At 37.7% G+C, this 24,817-nt stretch overlaps 2 protein-coding genes and 1 pseudogene across 3 annotated transcripts in view; 2 read left to right on the top strand and 1 right to left on the bottom strand.

Moving 5' to 3' along the window:
* Nucleotides 1-24,817, top strand: part of LOC144655651 (uncharacterized) — a 97,525-nt pseudogene that overhangs the window by 57,653 nt on the left and 15,055 nt on the right. The gene's annotated exons all lie outside the window — the stretch shown is intronic.
* LOC144655691 (nocturnin-like) lies at nt 1,628-12,170 on the bottom strand. Its single transcript, XM_078515990.1, has 2 exons — nt 11,908-12,170; nt 1,628-3,954 (listed from the first exon to the last, which is right to left on the bottom strand). The coding sequence occupies exons 1-2, from the start codon at nt 12,089-12,091 to the stop codon at nt 3,143-3,145; spliced, it is 996 nt and encodes a 331-aa protein (XP_078372116.1). The 5' UTR covers nt 12,092-12,170; the 3' UTR covers nt 1,628-3,142.
* Nucleotides 12,166-24,796, top strand: LOC144654069 (lysosome membrane protein 2-like). Its single transcript, XM_078514179.1, has 7 exons — nt 12,166-12,497; nt 14,426-14,586; nt 18,042-18,195; nt 20,458-20,694; nt 23,340-23,431; nt 24,383-24,432; nt 24,597-24,796. Exons 1-7 carry the CDS (start codon nt 12,354-12,356, stop codon nt 24,794-24,796), a joined length of 1,038 nt encoding a protein of 345 aa, XP_078370305.1. The 5' UTR covers nt 12,166-12,353.

The raw sequence follows: 24,817 nt of genomic DNA, 5'->3' as shown, positions 1-24,817 counted from the left end.
CTATTCTCCCTGTAAAAAAAGAGGCAAAATCCCAGTTCCCATTTTATCCTTTCAGGCCCCTACTCATAAAATGGCCATGAATTAAGTTTATTGCCCAAAACGGTGCAAAACATATAGTCACATCAGTCTACAATACAAGGTAGAAAAGAAATGTTTTTTACTTAAGCTTGGTAAAAGCACAGCGCAAAAGGTTCACAAGCTATTCAAAGAAAGAATTCAAGTTGACTCATTTAAGAGTTCGACAAATTCTTGCTGGGAGAACCTGGGATGCTTTAATTTCTACGAGTGGCCTGTGTTACTGTGCTACTATTAGGCTTATCAGGGTATATTGTTTAATCAATCGGCGTCTTCCCATGGCAGGCCATCACACCCATCTGTGCACTTTTTTCTTCGTTAATATTTCCGTAACGCGAAGATTTTACTGATGTAACCGTTTATAGCCCTTTTGCAAACCCTCAAACTGGAAGCCGGCGTGCAAGCTCCGCAGGTTCCTCCCTATTGTATGGTTGGACTTGCTAAGAGTCACAAAACTCCCTCCGTAATAGGCATCCGTAATTGACTGATGTCAATTTGTTAAGTTACCCGCGAATGTTGACCGACGAGCGCCATTTTTCTAAGTCTTCGTCTTGATATATATTAACAAAACACTAAATGACTGATCCCTCGGAAAACCAGTTATTTTTTTTTCTCGAGTCTCAATGATCCCTCGGCTACTCGAGAAACAAAATTAACTGTTTCCCTCGGTAACAGTCATTAAGTGTACAATATTAGACGTTTTAGTGTTTGATATTGGTACATATTTTTTCAAGGTTTGCGGTATTTTGGCGAGCCCGTCGGCAGAGTCAAAATAGAAATGACGAGTAAAAATGTGCAGCGATAAAACACACTAAAATGTCCCATAATAGATTTGTAATCTTACGCTTTCTTTTCCCAACATCCTGACTTTCCACAGGTTTTAAATCTTTCGCGTGGTCAGGAAGAAAAAAGAAACTCACGAAACCTGTAAAACCGGTCTTGTGGGGTACAAACTCATTTGGAGCGTTATTTGTTCTCCACTAAACAGTTGAAAAAAAAAAAAAAAGAAACAAACGAAAAAACAAACAAACAAAAAAACACACTCACAAAAAAAAAAGGTTCGTGTGAATTTCAAGAGTAAAGAAATTGGGCAAACTTTGAGCACATTCAAGGTATTTTGAAATCTTGGAGAGCTCCAACTGGAATTTTCGTTAAATTTTTATTTCTAAGAGTCTCAACACCCCGCAGCGGAGTCTAGCTTCTTGACCTTCCTCGTTTGCTTAGAGCAGTTTTCAATTGAGTGTCGTAAAACCAAAACCAATGTAATTACTTTGGCCAATCACAAAAGACACGGACAATCCAGTGAACCAATCACATGTAGCCAGCGCAAAGCGCGGGAAATCGTGCGCGAGCGAGTCACGATTGGTTTTGGTTTTAGTTCTGATTGGCTGAGAAAGTGGCGCGAGATTTTTAAGCCAATCACTGAGCGTAGTAATTCAAAACCAAAGCAAACGCAATTTACTTTCGACACTCAAGTGAAAACCGCTCTAGTTTCTACACTTATCGTTACTCTAAATATATGTATCCATTGCAGTAAGAAAAATAAACCTAATGTCTGTATGCACTTGGTAGTTTATTCATGCCTGCTGCTATACAATGCATAATTCTATTGTGGAATGGTACGCCATTTTGAAAATAGTCGGGAAATTGACTTCTTAATATAGACTAAAAAAGCAAACTTAAAAAAGTCTTTTTGTTGCTTTTTGTTATATGTGCAATTCAACAACTTTCAGTGTAATACTATAATTCAGTCTGTTGGTAACCCTTGAATATTTCATAAGGTCATTAATTTTTGTTCTTTTTAAAAAGAAAAAAAAAACTGTTACTATTGCCACACTATCAATAATATTGTACACACATATTAGCAACGGATGACACACTGAGTGGTTGGTTCCGAATTTTTGTGCATACTTTAACAAAAAAAGTGTTCCCCGGGGCAGATAAACTTTTGGACAAAAAAGTGTTCGAAATTTTTTTTCCGTTCGAATAAAACGTACCCAGCATTTTAGAGCATATACATGATGTATAGTTAGAAAAGTAAACATTATGGCAAAGTTAAACTCCTGAATATACAACAGGATTCCGATAACCAACTCAACAAATGTAGTTTAATTAGGCATGTAAAAACCTGAAATGAAACCAAACCAACAAATAAAAGCTAACTGCAAGCAAACCGGAGTGAAAGCTAACCGCAAGCAAACCGGAGTGGAAGTAACTGCAAGCAAACCGGAGTGAAAGCTAACCGTTTCGTTTCGGGTTTCAGTATATGCCATTTAATTATCTGCCATTAAACTGGATGACTGGGTTCACAAGGTTTTTGTTTCGCTGCCGTGTTCATGATCAATCAGTCTTGCATGTCGGCCAGCTTTAACGTAGTTTCATGATACAAAGCCATGGGGACGAAATAGATGGTGTTTTTGCTCTTCTTCAATAGAAAAAGACGCTCAGAGGATTAAGTTGAAAATTTCAAGAGAGAAAGTCTGAAATGTACTTAAAAACGACCAAAAATTTGTCCGAAACTTTTTTGCCCGAAGCTTATGGAGTAATGGTTCTAAACCTCTGGTAAGTTGGATCTTACAAGTTGTATTTTAAGTACCGATTGTCACTATTAGCTTGATAGTCCTGTCAAGTAATGGAGTCATGGTTCTAAATTTTTTTAAAGTAAAACCAGTGAGCAGCACGTCTGCGAACTATTTGGGGCCCACAGTTTTAGCTAAAACTGTGGGCCCCAAATAGTTATGTCACCCTCAAAATATGTCACACATTTAATATTTTTCCGCCTGTTTCCTAGACGCATTACTTAGCGGTTTGTATACGCATATGCGTAGGTGCTGTTTTTTGCGAAATGCAGAATTGTATCTAGGTATATATACAGAGTATACTTGATTGTATTGTTAAACTCCCTGAAGAAGTGTGCGCTAGTCACACGAAACGCGTAGGAGAAAATAAAAAAAGTTTTACAACTCAAGTAGTTCGCAGACGTGCTGCTCACCGGTTTTACTTTAAAAAAATTCCCTAAAACCCAATCCCCCATCAGTTCAATTTAAAAACTGCAAATTATGATATTTTATCCCCAGCAGAAGTCAAACACTAAAGAAACATGATCAGATGGATACTGCAGACCAGGAAGACGGCCATCAGTTACACAGTCATTCTCAGGAACTTTTAAGCATCCTGTGACGCTAAGGTTCTCTGTGTGCCAGACATAGTCTATGGTGTGCTGAACTTCTTTGTCAGGGCGAATCTTCCATGTTGTAAATTCCGGATTGCCTCCTGTCGCAGTAACATAAGCATTTCGCATGCATAAGTATTGGTTTTCCTTCATTAGTTGACACACTGGCTCTGTTGGCTCGGCATTGAAGTCCCCACACACCAATACTGATTTGTCATCAGTGAGGCACTCTGAAACAGATTTCAAAAGTTCAGTTCCTTGGCCGTGCCGCAAATCTTCATAGCCCTCTTTGGATTTCAAATGAGTTACAGCACAACAAAGAGTCCTGCCTTGGACTTTGTCAAATAGGTTTGCTATCAATGCAACTTGATTTGTTGAGACCCCGTTAGAATCCTTAAGTTGCACATCTTTATGGTTCACAAGGGAAAATCTCTCATTGTCGTAAAACAGCGCACAGCCATCAGGGCCTGAGTTGTTTGGGAACTTGAGACATGGCGAGTCCTTCTTAGCTACAAACAATCCTTCATAACCAAGTTTTTTAAGTGATGGCAAATAATAATCTTCAAAATGATCTACTTCTTCCAGTGCTATGATATCTGGATCATATGTAAGAACTCCTTGAAGTGATCGCAGTTTTCTCTCAGACCACTGAAGAGCATTTGGTGGACACTTGATGAAATTTTCAGTTGGGCTTGAGGTGCTTAAAGCTGAAAGGATAAACATGTAATCATTGAAAACTTCTTTCCGGCAGTGAGTGGTCAAACAATACCATCAAACATCCCAAAAAACTACATGAAGTCGAAGATCACGCTGAGATTGGCCATTTGATCAAGTTTGATGCTATTAGGATGAACAGAGAAAACGTCATGGACCTTCAATCATTGACAAAAATGTCGACACATTATCATATTATTTTAGCAGATAGTCATAAATTTAAAAACTAGTGGTAAATTTGTCATAAAAACAGCAGAGCGAAGTCAATGTGTCAACTACGTTTGTCAAAGATTGTTGAAACATGGTTCAAAATTATTTGGTTTGGGGGACGCTGGCTCACAACTAGAGACGTTTATGTATGGATTTTGAACGATGTTTCAAGGTCCATAACTTTGTTTCTGTTCATCCTGAAAGCATCAAACTTGGTCAAATGACCAATCTCACAGTGATCTTTCATGTGCTGGTGTCAGATTATCGATTACGTAAAATTTGAATTTCGCCCCTGAGTTCCCTGCTTAACTTCGGAATGGCCAATGCAGTAAGCTAGGGTTTGTAGTGGTTGTTTAAGCCCTTTGTAAGTGATAAATACATGTATCGACAAGGATAAAAAATTCTTCAATTTTAATTGGTTCTGTATGCGCCTTTTTGTTGCATAATTGACACACAATCATGCAGGTGCCCAAATTGGACACCTGAAATAAGAACTGTGACAGTGGTTTGGATATGTGACCTTAATTACCATAGATTTTTCTGATATTTATTTCTCTGTAGTTTGAATTTTGATTGGAAAGATATATCAAACACTTGAAAACGTGTTTCGTCACATTTCCAAACACTTCAATCAAAGATCTCTTCGAGATATCGACTTTTTTTGCATGAAGTTAGTATGAGTAGAAGGTTTATCCTGGGCATTGTTGTTCGAACATATCATGGAAGAATTCAAACGTCTTTCAGTTCAAGCATTTTTTTATTTTCGCGGAGTAAATGCTGTATTTGTCAGTCGCGACGGCTGGGTGCTTTGCGACTCATATACTTTGGCTTGGTTAAAAAAGGTAAACTTTGACGTTTGCCTTCAACATGTTTAATCGAAATAGTTGTTTCCTTTCGAGTTAGAAAGATTTCTACTCGGCTTAATGCAGAAAAATAACGCCTGATCGCAGGTTAGGTTACGCACGACAGAGTTACCTTTTGTCTCGTCACGCAATCTTAACCCGACATTGAAAAGTAAATTTTCGTTTGGATATTACCAAAAGCCGCTTCTCCTCGTTATTCTTTACCTTACGGCTACACATCCCATTTCTAACGACTACATTTCCAGCAAAACAGTTGCTGTTTATTTTTCTAATGGCGATGCATTAACTTCTGAACGGAAGAAACGTTTAACGTTTACTGCTTCCACCGGAAGTAATTTCACAACAGGCTACAAAAACGCTTATAAATATCACTTAACACATTTAATGATGTTGCAATTAGCGAAGCGCACTAATGACGTCACAGAATTTGACCCCCGGTGTGAGTCAAAATTCGGACAAACAAACCGCTCTGTAAGAGCAATGTATGGTTGGCGGGCACTTTGGAGGCATATTTAGCGATTGTTTCACAAAACCATGGCCAGATTGGCTCGGACTTCGGAAAGCCTTACCTGTGCAACGTAGAAAGCTCAAATCGTGGTTTGAAACAAAAGGTTTGTCAAACAGAGCGATTATTCAATAAATGTGTAAAATGTTTTACTCTCAGTTATTGAATGGATTATAAAGGCCCGATTTGCTGCCGGAATTTGCTGAAAGAAAACATTTATTTTTATGAGAAATGCAAAACGTTTACACTGTTCTTAGTGGCACATTTTGCAACACAACAGAGCTAACCTCAGATTTATGCCACCACAAAATTACACAAAGAAACGCTCGTCCGATCGGTCCCCTTGCCTGACCCGAATATTTAAAGAGGTCAATTTCGCGGCAGATACAACCTGCGATCAGGCTTTCTTTTTTTTCGCGGCGGAGGGCGCCTGATCGCAGGTTACGGCAGATACTATTTAATATACACTGTTCGAGCTCGGCAGCTGTAGCTTCAGTCTGTAATAGTAATGGGGATAAATAATAGCTTTATTTAAATCAAACCCGCCGTCAATTCCATTAGAAAGGCGTTTGAATAGCATAATATTTTCGCCCTCTATCTATCATGTGTCGAAACAGATCGGATGGCCGGCGATCAGTGCCGTCAAATTCGGGAAGAATTCTGAACTTCTTGCAACCGACGATCTTTCCGGTGCCTAAATGAAGCAAACATACAAGTGCTATCCTTCGCAATTATATATAATTCGATAGTAATTCGCTATCCGCCGTGGAAATCAAGGTGTCATTACCGGATCTTCGACTAATAAATTCAATTTTGGGCCATTTTTTGGATACCTTCAATCTGTTTTTCACTTACTAAAGCAAAAATGTTTGAAATCTATCATTTTTCGAGCCTTTCGAGAATCTCGACCTCAAATTGTGCCTTTCTCGCCCTTTTTTTCTTGTCAAGAATGCGTCCCCTCCATACAAAGCCTTTGCCAAAACTAAAATTGTTGTCCGACTCACGCAGGGGGGGGGGGGGGGGGGAGGGGGGGTATCATGTGGCGAAATCTATTTTTAGTAATAGTGCGCTTTGCTAGATGATGTTGCAATTCTAAATTGTGCAACTCAGCAGAAATAATCAATTGTCACGGAATGAGTTCCCTTTGGTTAACTATTAGCAACGTTTTAGTGTGTTCGTGCGGGTAATGTTTGACCTCCTGACCTCTTTCAGTGCTTTGGCTAAATTATTTAAAAGGCACGGCGCCGCACAGTAAAATCTTTAGAAAAGCAGTCACTTGAGAAACACACAAGTCGTGTTTGCGTTAGTCACGGAGTGAACGTGACATGAATTTCCTTTACCACGTCATCTTTTGCTTTTTAAAACCACATGCCTAGCCGGAAAAATGCCTGCTTACGCATGCAAATATTTATTTTGTTTCGAATGTTCAATAAAATAACCCAAACCAGTTCATTTAAAAGAAAGCCAAATCACGCCAAAATAAAGAGTAGACTATAAGGGCTATCCCATTGTGTTTCTCCGTTTAGCGTCTTCCGACAAGCTTTTGGTAATTCCCCTGGCGCGATGACGTGTATCCCGTGCTTTGACACATTCTTGCTGAGCTTGCAACTTACGTTTCGATAACGTTTCGATTCTCAAAATACCGTAAACTTAAAACAAAAATTGGGATATCCAGAAAATAAGTCGTTGTTTTGCAATATTTAACACGTTCCGGGTAAATTGTACGACTTGTACTCGCTCCGAGCCAAATGCTTGAGTAACACAACAATAAATATTTCACACAAACAGAGCGCAGAGTATTCAAACTGAAAATAGGTGAATGATTATTTATAGCTACAAGCGAGAGATCGCGTGACATGGGTCTGACGTAGTGGTAGTTTTAAATAGCTTGGACATGTCCAAGCGGTCTTTGTTTTCGCTATGTGATTTTAGGTTAAATTAAAGAGCTTGCAACTTACGTTTCGATAACGTTTCGATAACGATTCGATAACGATTCTCAAAATACCGTAAACTCAAAGCAAAAATTGGGATATCCAGAAAATTTAACACGTTCCGGGTAAATTGTACGACTTGTACTCGCTCCGAGCCAAACGCTTGAGTAACACAACAATAAATATTTCACACAAACAGAGCGCAGAGTATTCAAACTGAAAATAGGTGAATGATTATTTATAGCTACAAGCGAGAGATCGCGTGACATGGGTCTGACGTAGTGGTAGTTTTAAATAGCTTGGACATGTCCAAGCGGTCTTTGTTTTCGCTATGTGATTTTAGGTTAAATTAAAGAGCTTGCAACTTACGTTTCGATAACGTTTCGATTCTCAAAATATCGTAAACTCAAAACAAAAATTGGGATATCCAGAAAATAAGTCGTTGTTTTGCAATATTTAACACGTTCCGGGTAAATTGTACGACTTGTACTCGCTCCGAGCCAAACGCTTGAGTAACACAACAATAAATATTTCACACAAACAGAGCGCAGAGTATTCAAACTGAAAATAGGTGAATGATTATTTATAGCTACAAGCGGGAGATCGCGTGACATGGGTCTGACGTAGTGGTAGTTTTTAATAGCTTGGACATGTCCAAGCGGTCATTCAGTGTTTTCGCTATGTGATTTTAGGTTAAATTAATATTAGCGCCTAAAGACTTGTACTAGTAAAAATTGCGTTCTTAATCGTTTTAAACTTCGCTGCATTCGAGCGCTGACCCCCTTACATTCTTAATTGGTTATGTGACGTAAGATTTGGGCTACTCACGTGTTTGATTCTTATATAATGTTTGTAAATTTGACAAGTCACGTTTTTTCTACAAGAACGGAAGTGCTGAAGCACAACTATAGAGTGACACTTTACAAGTCACGCGCTTAGATCACCCACAGCGGAAAGTATTCCCTTGAGAAATTAAAACAGTCCCTTGAGAGTTAACAAGAATGCAATCCCTTCCGGTTCAGATTTTAGCCCAGTAAACGCTATTCTCCTTCTTTTTGCTTGTAAACAAGCAAAAAGAGTCGAAAAAATTGTCAAAAGTACTTTGCTGTGCACTTTATAATTTTTTTAGCTTTCTTCTCAGTGTTTGAAAATGTGATGAAAAGCTCTCTTTTTGTCTAATTTGACTTTGTTCTGAAAGACTACCATAACCTCACAATTTATTGGTCCTTGTGTCATACAATACAGAGAGTAATCATTTATTCAGAAATAACTTGGGGAAGTTACGGCATAGTAACATGTATACACTACATTTTAACAAATGTGTTTGCCGAGGGAGAAACATTATGTAAAGGGTAAATTTATCTTACTCTTACTGGTATAACTTGTTTTAAAGGTTTTTTTTTTTATATTAGAGACCCTTAATCCATCTGGATGAACCATGGCAGGTTTGTCCACATGTATGAGGGCTGGCATTACACTTAATAAGTGACTGCATGATTATGCACCTCAATAATTATAAGACTGCCACAAGATTAAGCGATTTCCCAATTTCCTTTTGCCTCCCTGTTTAAACAAGTCTTAGTGCAAATCATTTATCTGAGAATGAGCTATACCAGCATTTTTATTTTGATATACCTTATTATAGGAAATTAACGCTTGTGTAAATTAAGGTATTTGAAATTAACGCGACTTAAATTAACGCGAATTGAAGGAAAAATTACTTCCCAACAAAGGAAATTAACGCGAAAGAGGGGGTAACATTTCAAAATGAAGGAAATTAACATGACGTACACAACAGGAACAAGTTTATTTCAACACTTGTAGGCGTGTAATCTTAAACGAAAACAATGTTCATGGTACTTTTCCCACTTTGGACTACTTTGAGCGTTCTTCAAAGTATCAGTGATAGTGGCAGATAAAATTATGCTTTTTCCTTGGAGTCAAGAACATCTGGACTGTAACGAAAAATTGGGGCCAAAATAATGGAAATTAACGTCATGGAAATCAACGCTCTACTTAATTAACGGCGCGGAAATTAACGTTAACAAAAATTAACGCAACTTAAATTAACGCGAAAGTTTTAAATTCGCGTTAATTTCGTGACGCGTTAATTTCCTATAATAAAGTAAGTCAAACTCATTTTCATATGGAAAGTTTTGCACAAGATTTCCGCAGAGTACCCTACATTTATGCATACAATTTTGTAACTCTCGTTCTGTTCATGACTGCCGTTCGTGTGTGAAGGATTATATGGAATATTTGTATGCATAATTAATGTAGGGTGCTCTGCGGAAATCTTTCCCAATTTTTAAGCTTAAAACCATTCCGGATTTTGTAGTTAATTTGACTTAGTTACGCCAAAAGGTTATCAGCAGGGTACTTGCAGGTGCATATCATACATGTACATGTAAGCGTTATTTATAAATACTTCTTCGGTCCTTGAGAAATTTGATACTCAACGAGCGTTTGGATTTTAAACCCAGGTCAAATATCACTGCTATAACGTATCACATGTGTAAGTAGCCTGTTCCAGGCGTTCGGTTAGTTGGGAAGCGGCGCAAGAAACGGCAAAAAAAATGGGGAGGGGACTAAGGTGAGGGGGCGAGAGAACGCCTGTGAGCATTTTTAACAAAAGCTAGTTCCGGTATACCAGATTCTGGTATACCCTCTAATTGGTCAATTTTGACACCTTTTGTCAACACTCAAGCGTCCTTCATCTTGAAGTGAAATGAGATATGGCTGCGGCGAGTGACGGTCACGCAGAGTTCAACTCAGCAGTAATCAACGCACTGAAGGATTTTCTGGTTGAAAGTCTTCGCAAAGAACAGGAAGACTGTTTAATTTGGTCAAGAGAGTTTTCTCTTGTTTGGTCAAGAGAGTATAAGGGATTTGGTATATGAAGGAGAAGCTTTTCGGTATACTTCCAACCGGTTTTGGAAAAAGTCTGATATATTTCAACAAATCAAAATGACACAGTTTCAACGATAATTGCTTTTCAGTAAATACAATAACCTAAGCTTCGCTAAAATAAATATACATGCGATAAAGCATTATCTAGTTTTAAAATAAATATTAAAACAACACGTTACAAGTGAAGTCGAATGCGGTCCGTCAAAAAGATAAATTTGTAAATGCTTGTATTATTGACAAATTGCTATTTATTCCTCGAAACTCTCAGCCAGGAATTCAAACAGGCTTCAGCCAGCAGACAATCAAAACAACATAAGCTAAAACATTCAGAAACTGAAAAGCGTAAAACAGCAACGAGAAAATTCCGGGCGAATTCAAACGGCCTCGAAAATATTTGTAAACAGTAGCGGTAAAACTCATCTTGATATCAGTTTGTTCCACGTCAATATTCATTGCTAAATCAATCTGGTCCAAAATAGCTTTCACCCAGAGCCAAGCAGCGCCGCGATCTACCTTATTGTTACTTATTTTCGCGAGCACTTAATTTCGTGAAAATGGAACAGGAATATTTCGCGAGACTTAATTTTCGCGATTTGGCCAAAAATACGTAATTAGCATAAAAATACAATAGAAATCGTTTAGAATTAAATTTCGCGGGTCTTTAATTTCGCGATTTCCAAAAAATCGTGAAAATCGCGAAAATTAAGTCCCGCGAAAATAAGTAACAATAAGGTACTTTTTGTGGTTGATGTACTTGTAGATTCATTTCCTGAAGTGTGTGAACGCTTCGCGGAGGGAGTTTCTCCCGTCGGCGATCTTGCATTCACTTGCCGCTTTTAAGACGTTTCTCTTTCGACAATCCCCGAGAATAATTTTTGAACGCTGGCATGAGTTCTTGCAAGTGTTCTTGCCCAGGTTAAACAGCAAATTTCAGGAAAACGTGGGTTGGGATTCAGTTCACGTCCAAAAGAACTTGCGAGGTCGGCCAACACCGGCCAACTCTCGGCTCCAGAAAACCCAACTAAATCTTTGTTTAAAACCGAATTAAATAAAGAAACTCTCGGTACCTTGTTCCCCTAGCACTTAACATTTTTTGACAAAACCTGCAACACGTTGAAGGGCGGACTGACAATTCGGCGAATTCGCTTGCAGAAGACTCCGAGTGCAGACATTGAAACGCAGACGATAAAATGCATTTCCCAACGTGGAAGAACTTGAAAAATCATATTTACGGGGAAATCTGTCAGAAATCTGATTGAAACTGACAACTGAAAACCACAAGCTTCAATGTCTGCGCTCATGTTACCCGGGCCCTGTCGGAGGTCTAGAAGTCGGCGTTCTCTCGCTCGCCCTCCTCCCCGCCTACCTCCCCCTTATTTTTTTTTTCGCTCGCCGTTTTTTGCGCTTCCCAACTAACCGAACGCCTGGAACAGGCTAATGTGTAAGTGGAAAGCAACACATCCTTTACATTTTAGCTTAATTTATCCTTGTAAAGCTATAAACAATTTTATACATGTTTTTACGTACCGTCCGCCAGAACATTCCACTGCAATATGCGGAATTCGGATGTTTTTCCATTTGAAACTTTGTCTTCACTTTCGCAGCTAACAAACGCTCTATCTAGCAACGGTGGAAACTTTTCAAGAGCGGTTTCGAGTTGACTTAAAGCTTCTTTGCGAGCGAACAGAACTCCCGTCGTTCCATCCGCCATTTTGTTTAGACCGCTGACCGTCAATGGGTGCTAATCATATCACGTGACTAAAATCATGTGAAGTCCAAATTTCATCCAGTTCCGGTTGGGTCAGGCCGGGGCTGAAAACATTGATATGTCACGAGATTATTGCACATCGCAGGATTACAAAAAGCTGCAGCCTTGAATCATAAACATCTTCTTTCGTAACTCCATCAGTGCCATCGCTGGTACCAATACCCACCCGGAGATATTTTGATCATTTCAGCGGATCATTTCAGCCATGCCTTCGAAACCTTGTGGTTGTTGTAGCAGAAAAGTTTTGATCATAGCTTTTGCTTTCTCCGGCGTGCTTCTTCTTGTGGCTGGCTTGGTGCTCAGTGTTGGCGGTGTGTTGTCTAACGTTATCAAGGACAAAGTTGATCAGGCAAGCATTTCTTTCGTTTTACCTTATATGAAGATAACATGATTGCATGCAAGGTTTTAATAGGAAAGATTTGATTCTCTTTCTCAAAGTTCAAACTTCACATATATGTTGTGGTTTATTTTTTTCTTTGGTTTAAAATTTTTCAAACCAGTTTGATTTTTATTTCCCTTTGTTTCAGATTATGATAATGAACATAAGACAATGAAAAATAAAAATTAAACTGAAAAATTTTAAAACAAATGTACAATTGAACCACAACATATACATGTGTACAGTGTAGTCAAAAAACAGTTTTCAGAGAAGAAATAAACATAGCTGTCTGATCCTTTGCATATGAAAGTACTTTGCATTTTTTTGTCCGGCCTTTCAAAGCAAATCTTTGGTGGAAAATTTGAAGTCTATATTTTCATGTTTATGATGCGAAAAACTGAAATTTGAACTTTGACTTCAACATGTTCATGTAATTTTTGTGATAAATGAGCATATGTAAACCGCGCCAGTCCTTTTAATATTAAGTTTAAATATAAATTATTCTGTCCAGTCTCCATAAATTTCTTTTAAAATTAGATCGGAGTGTTTAAACAGTACATTAGAACAATAGGTAATAATTACTTAGTAATAAGAGATTCCCTAATGGTCGCGGGTCGCGGGTTTCAAGTCGCCTGTCGCGGGTTTTAAATAAGTCGCGGGTTTTGAAAAAGTCGCGGGTTTTGAAAAAAGTCGCGTGTTTTTAAAAAGTTGCAAGTTTTCGATAGAAACCATTTATTTCTCAGTAAAATTCATTCAAACAAATTTCGTTTCGCATGAGCGATCTGCCGATAAATAAATTCAAGTTTACGTAGGCTGAAATTTGGTCAAATTTAACTTTTTATATACAGCAGGCTTTAACTTCAATGTCAAGTCTTCTGCGTTTGTAAACCGAATGAAATTGGACGGCTTTACCGATCAACACGTAAAATTAATTTTATACAAATGCGAGAGAGTCAGACAAATTTGAATTAAAAGTCGCGACACGTTTACGGCTCAATTCTATTTTTATGGTACGTGTTTTCTTCCAATGGTTTAGCGAAGCAAAACCATTTCTGTCAACATAACTACAGAAGGGTTTTTAAAATCTGCGCCAGTTAAAAATATTTTAAAGAGTTTTTGCCACAGAATACTAGTAAAATATATTTATCAACCGTACGCGTTCAATCATGAATACTTTGGTTCAACTTCATGATCGCTCGCGCGCAACGTTGTTTTCAAACTTAAAAGCTTGATTGCAAATCATGCAATATTTGATACCTAATTTGAACCTGTTTTTTTTTCAGGACGTGATGCAACGGACGGTATATGTAATCCTTATACTTACTGTGGGTCAGAACGTTGATACCGACGCCGTGCTTGTTCAAACAACTATTTTGAAACTCGAGCAGCTAGAATCGCTGAAATATTTCTGCCACCACTTTGTAACGTGTCTCGTTCTTCCTCAACTTGCAAACTTGGGAAGTTCGGAAGTTCAGTCGGCAAAGTTTGGGAAGTTTGTTCCGAAGTTCGCAATTTGATTGTCTTACTTCGTAACTTAGTTCCTAAGAAAACGCGATCATTTAAAAACCGGCGTCTTTGCAACCGGTTTAAATTTGTTTGAATGAATTCTACTGAGAAATTAATGCATTCTATTGAAAACTCACAACTTTTTAAAAACACGCGACTTTTTTCAAAACCCGCGACTTTTTCAAAACCCGCGACTTATTTAAAACCCGCGACCCGCGACCATTAGGGAAACTCCGAACTCGCAATAAGACATGTCGAGCATGCTGTGACATATATGGTAGTCTTGTACTGACAAGATGCCAGATGCCTTCACAGCAGTTGTTAAATAAATATGTTATGTACTGTAGATGCAGTGGTGCTTACTAACTGAGAAACTCTCATTTTCATTTCAGAATGTTGAATTAAAACCTGGTGGGTTAGTTTACAAAGAATGGGTAAATACCACCATTCCTGTTTACATGCAGTACTTTGTGTTCCACTTGGTAAATCCAGAAGAAGTATTTGCAGGAACTGCAGTTCCTACTGTGAAACAGATGGGACCATATTCATACAGGTACATCCATTTTTTAACCGTATACATGTGGCTGCTACACTTGTGACTTGTAATGCACAGAAAGTTTATCAGCGAACAAAGAATAGGAGTGGGGAATCAGGTTGTCCGTTGAGAGACAGCAAGACCAGGGCTGCAGGTAGGGAGGGTGTGATGGGTATATCGGCACCTCCCCTTACCACAAAGTATGCCTTATCTGGAAGTGAGGGTTAAAATGACACTTGCCATGTGCAAATTGTGGACTGAAATATTTTTATTTTTTACACTTTCCTGGGGGATAATAATATACCCACGGACCCCACTAGTCGCTTACACGTCTGGCAGTCACACCCACCCACGCAAAAAACTGCCTATAACCCTGAAGGAAGGGATTAGCCTTGAGCCAAGTGGCCCATACCAGGGCTTCTGATATTATGCGATGTTGCGATTTCGCACTTATAATTGATCTCAAATCGCAACTTTTGCATAATTCATAAAAAATCTCATACCGTAAAATTCCTGTTAAGGGCCCATTACAGTATCTTTTGGGGCCGTTGCTAGGGAGATTTCAATTGGCTGTAACTTGGTATATCTTTGCTTTTATTTAACCAAATTTAGACAGGAGTTTTAGAGTGCGACTGCAAGTCAGTTGATGACGTCATCGGTGAACATCTATTAAATGTCACGTGACCCAGAACAAAAAACTGAGTTTTACGCAAGAAACTTACGGTCTCATTCATAGATTGTAGTATTATGTCAATCAGTAAGTTTATCTTAAAAAATGTAAGCATGTGTTTTCCATTAGCACAAAAACTTGAAAAATAAGTAAAGAAAATGTGTTCTTTTGACCACGTTTTTAAACACAACTTTAATGTTGTTTTGATTTTCCAATAACGCATGCTTACGTTTAAAGAAAAATGTATTTTCTTTCGATTTACTGCAAAAAACAGAAGGTACGTTTTTTTCCTTCCGAGAAAAACTCGCATTTTTGTCCGTACCGGAAGTAAAATTATACGGTGACTGATGGGTTGAAATCATCGTAATTGACATTTCTGCACTAAATTAGCTTTTCCCCCGCTCACGTACGCTTCAAAAACTATAATTTTTCGACACGGCAAACTTAACTTCTTGCTTGTATTCGGACAGCTTTAACAACGTTTACTGTCGCTCAACTAACATGTAGAGGCTAAGACAAATGTAAACAAAGGCAGTCGTAAGTATTAAAAGAGTTTAGTGTGAGTTTCTTTATTTTCGGCTTGTAATTTGCGAATTAGCGTAAACAGCGTAATTAAGTTAAGTTATGTTTTGTCAAGGAAGCTACAATTCATAGTTCAGTTGAATATTAAATAGTTAACGTTTGTAAGCTGAAATGTTTTCATACAGCTGCAGGTGTTTTATATAGTTTAGTTTTCGCAGTTTTGTACCTTACTGAATTTGTCCTGTGGTTAGACTGCTGTACGAATCATAATCAGCAGTTTCTGCAAGCAATTTACGGCAGATAAATCGAGTTCATTCCTATATTTCTGCGGTAACTGCGTAAAAATTATCTTACCTTTGTTTCGCGAACGAAATGAATCGCTGTTTTTTTTTTTTCTGAGCTTCGTTTAGTGACAGTGCTTTAATTTTTGCCAGTAGCATTCACAGATTTCTTCAGTGAGCTGAAGGGGAAACTGATGAAAATACAGTAGCACCGCACATTCGCATGTTTTCTAAGCATCGGCACTACTTTAAAAAATATTTCGGCGGTTTTGGATACTTGCTTCAGGCTTCGTATATGTTTTGCAATCATTTAGTATGACAAACTTTTTTTTTATTTCAATTTACCCAGTTTGCTTTTACTGCAGAACAAATTTCCGTCATTGGAATATGTTTCTAGCCGAAAGGGAACTAAACTCGCGTAAAATTTTGCCGCTAAGCTGAATCACGAATGCAAGAAAACCGGAAATAAAATTGCACTTGCGTGGCAACCGCGTAGCTTGGCAACGAGATACTGTAATGGTCCCTTAAGCCCTGTTACAGGCCCATCTACCTGGAAACAAAAAAATGCATCCGATTATAAGCCCCCCCTGATATAAGCCCCGGCCCCCTCTGCCGGATGACAATAGTGAACAAGGCTAAATGCTGCTTTATGATGTGTTTTTAACTTAGAAACATATTTTGATCAACACTCCCGTGGCTCTTCTCTCCCGGATATAAGCCCCTCCGTTTATAAGCCCACCCCAAACCCCTTACGAAGTTGTATAAGCCCAGGGCTTATAACCAGAACTCTACGGTAATTCGTACTAAATCGCACAATTTGAGCAAAGATAAAGGAAACACTCGCTTTAACTAAGTTCTAAGATAATTTCTTAAAATGTTGTTTCAAGGTGGTTTACCTGTAAAAAAAACCTTGGAAAAACTCTGATGTGGTTTCCAAAAGTACAACATTGCTTCCTTTTTCAGTTTCAACTTAGCCATAACAACATTCACACAGTCAAATAAATTTGCTTTCTATCTTTGCTTTCTTGTTTGTACTGAAGTTTACAAGACACAATCGCTGAATTTAGAATGTTTTAATCCTTCCATGAAGTAAAAAAACTTGTAGATTTTTCGATCGTTCGACACCGTGCGTTAACACGTGCGCCTTCATAACCTCAGTCAGCAGTATCTTGTCACACTTCATATATTATTTCACCAAAAGTCTTCAATGGTTTACTACATCATGTAGTGTACACGCAAATGAGGTGAAAATATCTATTTCATTCTAATACAGATATTTAAATCGCTTAGTTAAAATCACATAATTTGCCGCATAATAGTACTTTCTTGCCGCATAATCTGCCCTAAAAATGCCGCATAGTTTCTGCTTTTTTGCTGCACCCTATCAGAAGGCCTGCCATACTGATGGAGCTTATCCCAGTTTTGATAGCATTAAGGCTTTATTAAAGCAGCTAGGAAAATTTCTACTCCCTCCTTGGATGGGATGCTAGTCCATCGCAGGGCGCCCCTATCCACCCCCAGCATTATTTCATGGGTTCCCATTATTTTATACACCTGGGTGGAGAGAGGTACTATGAGAGTAAAGTTTGTTGCCAAGAGACTAATGTCTATTTTGTGAACCAGAGTTGGGAGACTTTGTAAGCCTTTTTAAAGACATTAAGACTTCAAGAAGGAGTTGCAAAAAAATTTATACTAAGTTTTGGTGCAGCCATCAACTTATTAGGAGATACAAAATTTGCACATGTTTGTTCCAGACTTTCCAAACAGTTTCAACAGTCTGCTACATTGTTTCTATAACTGTGTTTTGGTGATTGTCATACACAATTATTATAAGTCAGTTTCTTTGGTAGATCTGAAATGCAATAAGTTATAACTTTAAAACCTTAATTTGTCTGACTGGCAATAATAGCATTTGCCACAAATTTAGAAAAAAAAAAGAAATCATTTAAACCATCTCTTTAGGTATTAAAAGGGTTAGACTTTTTGCATCTGTTTTGCAGAGAAATCAGATCAAATGAGGTGCTCAACTGGACCAGTGATAAAAGCATTGTAACGTTCATGCCAAACAGAACATACGTGTTTGATCCTGAGACGTCTTGTGCTGGCTGCGATGATAGGAATGACACTTTTGTCACTGTTAACATTCCATTACTGGTAAGAAACAAAGCAAACTTTCAGCCAGACTGAAACCTTACAAATAACACTGTTTCCTGTAAATTTTCATGAACATGCAGTCATGTAGTCTAAATAATTTATATATTATATTAACCCTCGGACGTACAAGCAAATTCATACCCCCACCATCGTACAAGGGGGGTGGATAGAACCCCTCCCTCAAGTTTTTTTTATTAAGGAACAGCAAAGTTATTTTACACTGAAAAGAATTTAGCCTGTAGCTAACTCTACAAGATGACATCTTAGAAATCACAAAATAACGGAAATTGACGCAAAATCAAGCCAGAATACTTATGGAATGTAAAAATAAACAAATTGTGCAACTCTATTTAAAAAAACTGGAAGAAAATAAAGGAAAAAAAAATAAAGAAAATAAAGGAAAATAAACTTTTGGAAAGACCCACTTGTAATTATGACATTGCCATGGTAACATCAAATATCATGGACACATGGTTGACACATCAAAATTTCCACAAGGGATGGATGAACAGCTACTGAAATTTCCAGCATTGTAGAGTAAATCCTTTTTTTTAAATTTTAAAAAAAACTTATGGGGTGGGGGGGGGGGGTGGCATTGTACGTCCGAGGGCATTTGTTGCTAAAAAAGGTTCTAACCATCCGATTTTGGAAACCAGACCTCCCACAGATAAGCTTTTTGTACAGGTTTATTCCATTCAAGCCGCAGTCCTTCAAAAGTTTCAAATCATGGCCATATTTGACAAGTCATGCCACCAGAATTGAAAAAAAAAAACCCTAAAACTCAAAATGTATATAGATCTGAAAATTTCAATTGCCAATAGATAAAGCAGGGACCGTCGAGGGGAGGGGCTGGTAGGGCTACAGCCCTACCACATTTTTGTCTGGGTTGATTAATTGGGATCCAGATGACATGGATAGTGTATTAATTTTACCACTTGAAAGTAACATACCACATCTACTCTTCCAAATGCACTTCCACGAAAACCTTCTAGCCCAAACACTTTAAAATGTGCTTAGCAGTTCTTGTAAAGAATGTGGACTTGCTTAATGCTACATTTGGTTTTTGTGAGCACATCCATAGTATTTTCAAACTTTTGTCAGTAGTGTTTCCATTTTCTTTGTAAATGGCAATTGCATACAAAGGATAATGAATCTATAATGTTGTCTCTGAGTTGTCAAAAATATAAAAAAATTATCCTCTTTCCTCTGACTTTTAGGGATTTTAAAATCTAATTACACGCTGCCGTTTGATACTAGCACTGTCTACTGAGTTATGTGCGCAGTAGTATTTTTTCACAGCGGGTATTCCCCTAAATGTAATTCACCATTTAAATGTTACAGTTTCTAACACTTCAAAATCACAAGTTAGGATAATATACGAGCCAGCAAGCCATGCGAGCCAGAAATCCCAAATCCCAATAAAAGGCTAACTGCAAGCTACCTAAACTAAATGTAGGCTAACTAGAGTACTATTTAGGTTAACAGGAGTGATATGTAGGCTAACCAATGTGTTATTTAGGCTAACCTGAAGGGCTTGCATGGCTCGCATGACTCGCGAGCCATGCGAGCCAGAAATCCCTAATCCCAATAAAAGGCTAACCGCAAGCTACCTAAGCTAACTGTAGGCTAACCAGTCTGAGCGCTATTAATAGGCTAACCGAAGTGCTATTTAGGCTAACCAATGTGCCATTTAGGCTAACTGAAATGGCTCGCATGGCTTGCTGGCTCGCAGATTATCCGGACCCAAAATCACTTGCAACAAAATACAGTCTTGAGCAATTCCTAGGCATGTGCTCTGGATCTGTAGTTGAGAAGGAACCCCCTTAGTGTCACACAACTGTTGGATAGGACTGAAGTATAATTTGGCCATATGGAGAGTGCCATTTATTATAAAAGTGAGTCAGAAAAATTGAAACACAGATATCAGAGGTTGGCATCTGTGCAGATCAAGAGCTGTCTGTTTTATCAACGTACTTACTACATTTATCAGTCAAGTATGCAACAAGGGAAGTTTTGTGCCCAAGTTTTACCTTGAAACTCAGCTGTTATCAGGGGCAACAGAGCTACTTTCCATTGGAAACACCTCATGCTATTTGCTGTCAGCAGTCTGACACACTTTTCAGTGATTCAATTTTCGCTTGAACGGGGCTGCTGACATGTTTCCAATGGAAACTAGCTTGACCTTAAAACTGAGGCACAAAACTTCCTTTGTTACCCTCAACTGATAAGCGTAGTATTAACCTTTCTTTATCATTTTCGCAGACCGTGGCTTTATGGTTGAAAAATACCAAGTATAACGAGGCACATAAAGCCTGTTTTGTTGGACTCAAAATTGAAGCCAGTGCAATGAAAGTTCAACTGTTTCAAAGAAAGTCAGTTTTTGATATCCTCTGGGGATATACAGATCCATTTCTTTCGTTTTTAATTAAAGCCAGTAAATGGCCATGGCCATTTACTTGTCCAGGCCGTGAAGGAATGATGGACTTCATTCAATTGCAGGTGAGTGAAATAATTAAAATAATATTTAATTTAAAAATATTAATTCTGTCAATAATTTTCTATGCAATTCAGCAAAATCCTACTTCGAGTGCAACTCTAACTGCGTACAACAAAAACATAATAATATATTTTGAGATGCAACTGTAGTAATGAAATCCTAATAGCAATCAAGAGTAGTGCAAAATTTCATAATTTTAAAACAAAACTAATCCAAGGTTCAATTTCTGCTACTCTGTTGAATCTGGGAGAAGCACACACTTAGCCTCATTTCCCCCTAACAACAGACTGGTCCACAGTTCAAAGGGAAAATGGTGTTCACTTTAAAATAGCAAAAAAATTGAGATGAATGTACATGTATAAAATGAGTGTTTATGAGTGTTGAATAAAGTTTTATTTTATTTTTATTTAAAAAAAAAAAAAAAAAAAAAAACATGTATAGCTAGCTGATTCAAGTTTGGGAATGTCCTGATATCTCAATTGAGATTTAAGTGCCTATGAAATGAAAACCAAGTTGAATTCATATCTCTGGAACGAGAAAAGATATCAGGAAAAGGAAAACACCAGATTTCTTCATTTTGAAAGGCCTTTCATATGAATTGAACTTGGTTTTCATTTCATAGGCACTTTAAGGGATGTCAGTCAATTAAGAAAAAAGGTAATGAATGTACAGCATGCATTCATACAGTGCATGTTATTCTTTTGATTGCATTTTTCACTACTGTCAATGACAATTAACAGTCAATGACAAAAGTTATATTTATATAGATTTCTATTTATTCATACCACAATCAAAATTTTGTACATATTATATACACTTTTTACCTTTGTAAAACGTCTTTTTCTTTGTAATTTTTAAACCATTTTATTTCACGAGAGCGTTTTAACGATCTACGGCTCCTAAGCTCTTTGTGGTAAAATTAAATGATGTCTATGTCTAATGACGACACCAGGGTGACTTGTCGAAAGTCAGTGAGCCTTGGAAGAAGAACCAAAATGGATTAAAATCTACCAATCACTGCCCATGGCATTAATTTGAATCTGTTGACAAGTGAACGCCTGTTTCTAAAGAGGTCCTGTTAATTGATTGAGCGAAGTTCACGTGTTATTGAAAAATGCAGCAATGGTGTTGTTAAGGCCATCCCAATAAAATGTTTCGTTTCCCATTGCTTCGTCTCTTGTGATGGTGGTCGGTCGGTCGGGCAAAAAAAAAAAAAAAAAAAAAGATGGAACGCTTATAGGAGGAAAGCCTCGGGTTACGAATGCGAAAAGGTGGCTATTTCGTTCGTTATATTTCCGTTATTCTTTCTTTATTCAAAATTAAAGGCAATGACATCATAATGTCAATTGTTGTTGTTAAAACAAGATCGTGTGCTTGTAAATTACAGTACTTGCTTCTTTGACTAGTGAATCTGCAATTTTTTTTTTTTTTTTTTACTTTTTGAAAAAAAAATGGGTCGGTCGGGCGATGGAAAACGAAATATTTTATTGGGATGGCCTAACTTGTGATATATTTTTTTTAATCTTTTGCTTGCACGGTAGTTTGAAAAGATTTATCTGTGAGATTTGTTGAGCCATGGTTTTTTATATCTAGGGGTTAGGGGTCCCTTAGGTAGTATTGTACAGTGATTGTTCAAATGCAAGGGACTAACTATGGTTTTAGCACTCAGTTGATGCCATGAGACAATAGCAAGACACCTCATGACATATTTTTACCACGTGACACTCAGTTCGTGTAGTGAATACTAAGCAGCACTGCGGTTAGCCTAACTAGCACTCCAGTCATCTTGAATTGCACTCTGGTTAGCCTAAGAAGTGTTTGGTTAGCCTAGCTAACCAGTAGCTAACCAGTACATGTAGCACTCCAGTTAGCCTACTTTAGCTTGGGTTGCTTGTGGTTAGCTTTTATAATAGGGTTAGGATTTTTATCTAAAAAAATCAGGATTATATCGGCTGTATTCTCAAGTATGGAAGCAGCCTTCACGTGCTTGACTTGAATCAACCTTTTCTTCGGAGTAAGAGATATAACAAAACATGAAAATATTGAAGGACCGCAGCCAGGATAAAACATATTATAAAATTTTGAAAACGATCTCTGGCTTAAAAAACAAACAAAACATCCTGCTAACCCTGTTTTTGTGTTACATATTTTAACACCTGGATCCACGTGTTTTCCCAGGCCATAATTCAACATCAGTATTATTAGCCTGCGAATACAGCCTCTCATTCGCATCCCGCAACGAATACAGCCGCCTCTCATTCGCTCTTCGTTGCGGGACGGGAATGAGAGGCGGCTGTATTCGCAGGCTACAGTATTATTTATTTCAAGTTTATCTGTAGCATACAATACAGACCTCAATCAGAAAGAGACCGTCTTTATTTATTCTAGATTCTCTTTTTTAGCCATGAATCGTTATAGTTTTCCATAATTTGGTTTTTTGAAAGTTGTGAGAGAAAAATGTTTCTTACAATATTGAAACTGACCTGTACTATATTTTTGAATGTATTTATTATTAACAATAAAAAAACTTATTTATATTTATTTAGTGTTAATCATGCAAGCCACGGGACTGCAATGCAAGCTATTTTATAATCAACTAAAAGTCAGTGTTCTGATTAAGGCTCAAACCATATGATTTTTGTTTCAGTACAATAACACATATTACGGCATTAGTGCTGTTAACACTGGAAGAACTGATATAAGCAAGCTTGAACAATATACAATGTGGAGAGAAGAACCGTAAGTATTCTGATTAACAGTTTTGTGTTATGAAATATTAAAATGCGATCTCTGGTTAAAAATAATATGATTAAAAACAAGCTTTTGACTACCAGTCTGTAGTCTTTGACAGTTCAAAGACCTGTTCAAAGACTACAGACTGGTAGTCGAAAGCTCGTTTTTAATCATATTATTTTTAACCAGAGATCGCATTTTAATATTTTACAATGTCTTACTCTGGTTACTCGTCTATTTTTAAAAGTTTTGTGTTACTTTGATGCTATAATACTGTTTTCAGTAAACACCTGAGAGTTTTTGTTTACCGTTCTCCCAGTACGGATTATGAGACTATGCAGGTATTCATGTTTTAAGGAGACGATATTAAGTATATATAACGCACAACTTTGAGTACAAATAGTTTTATTTCTATGAATCTTGGCTATTCGGAACGGTATTAGCTTTATAACTCCTCGATTCGTCTTCAGATTCGATTCGGTAAAATTTGGAAACATTGGTAAATCTTTGGGCCAACTTCATACCAACTTCATAAATATTTGGGAGATTTCGGCTCAACTTTGGAACTATTCATATCAACTTCAAAAATCTTCAGAAGTCTTTGGGTCACTGAATTCGGAAATCTTGGGAAGACTTCGATTTGTCTTCGGAAATTTTCGGAAGTCCTGGGATTAATTTCGGAAATCTTCTAATACTTCAAGAAGAAGAGTTATCGCTTCTCTTCTCCCAGGGAGTACGATTTGGGATTTAATTGTACTGTTAGCCTCCAGTAGAAGCTGTAATTTTGTGTTCGTAGTCCTGGTTCCCTTAATGCGATTCTTTCTGTCAAAAAAGAAATCAGGATGAAGTTTGCTCAAAATTCTTTGCAACACTAGCCGCAACCTGAAGTTAGTACCTCATTTATATTTCTGGTTTGTAATGGTTTAAGGCTTAAACATTTTTCCTCTTAATTTGCAGTCATTTATCTTGGTGGAGTGACAAATATGCAAATATGATTAACGGAACAGGTACAGTTTGCTATTTTGCACGTTCAATATCTTTTAGCCACACCATATCAACAGCTACCTGTATGACTTCTAGGCCCTTAGCTTGACTGGATTGTTTTCTTTATTTTGAATAGCGCTTCAAAAGAGGTGGCATAAATTAAGGCATTTTTATTTTTATTTTGCAGATGGGACTCAGTTCTCGCCAGGTGTAACTAAAGATGACACGTTGTATGCTTTCTCCCCTGAAGTTTGTAGGTATGACTATATTAAGAACCAACTTGAACACGGCTTCAATGTAATCTTAGGAGTGAGTACCAGTGCTCTTTACCCCGGCCAGCGATGGAACCCAGACCTTTTGATCTGGAGTCAAACCACTCACCGTTAGGCCAAGCCTGCGAACAGGCTC

Source organism: Oculina patagonica, chromosome 5 (assembly GCF_052425735.1).
Source record: "Oculina patagonica isolate OP01 chromosome 5, crgOcupat, whole genome shotgun sequence".
Classification (NCBI taxonomy): Eukaryota; Metazoa; Cnidaria; class Anthozoa; order Scleractinia; family Oculinidae; genus Oculina; species Oculina patagonica.
Note: the sequence above shows the minus strand (reverse complement) of the source record. Positions and strands in the feature narration are given on the sequence as shown.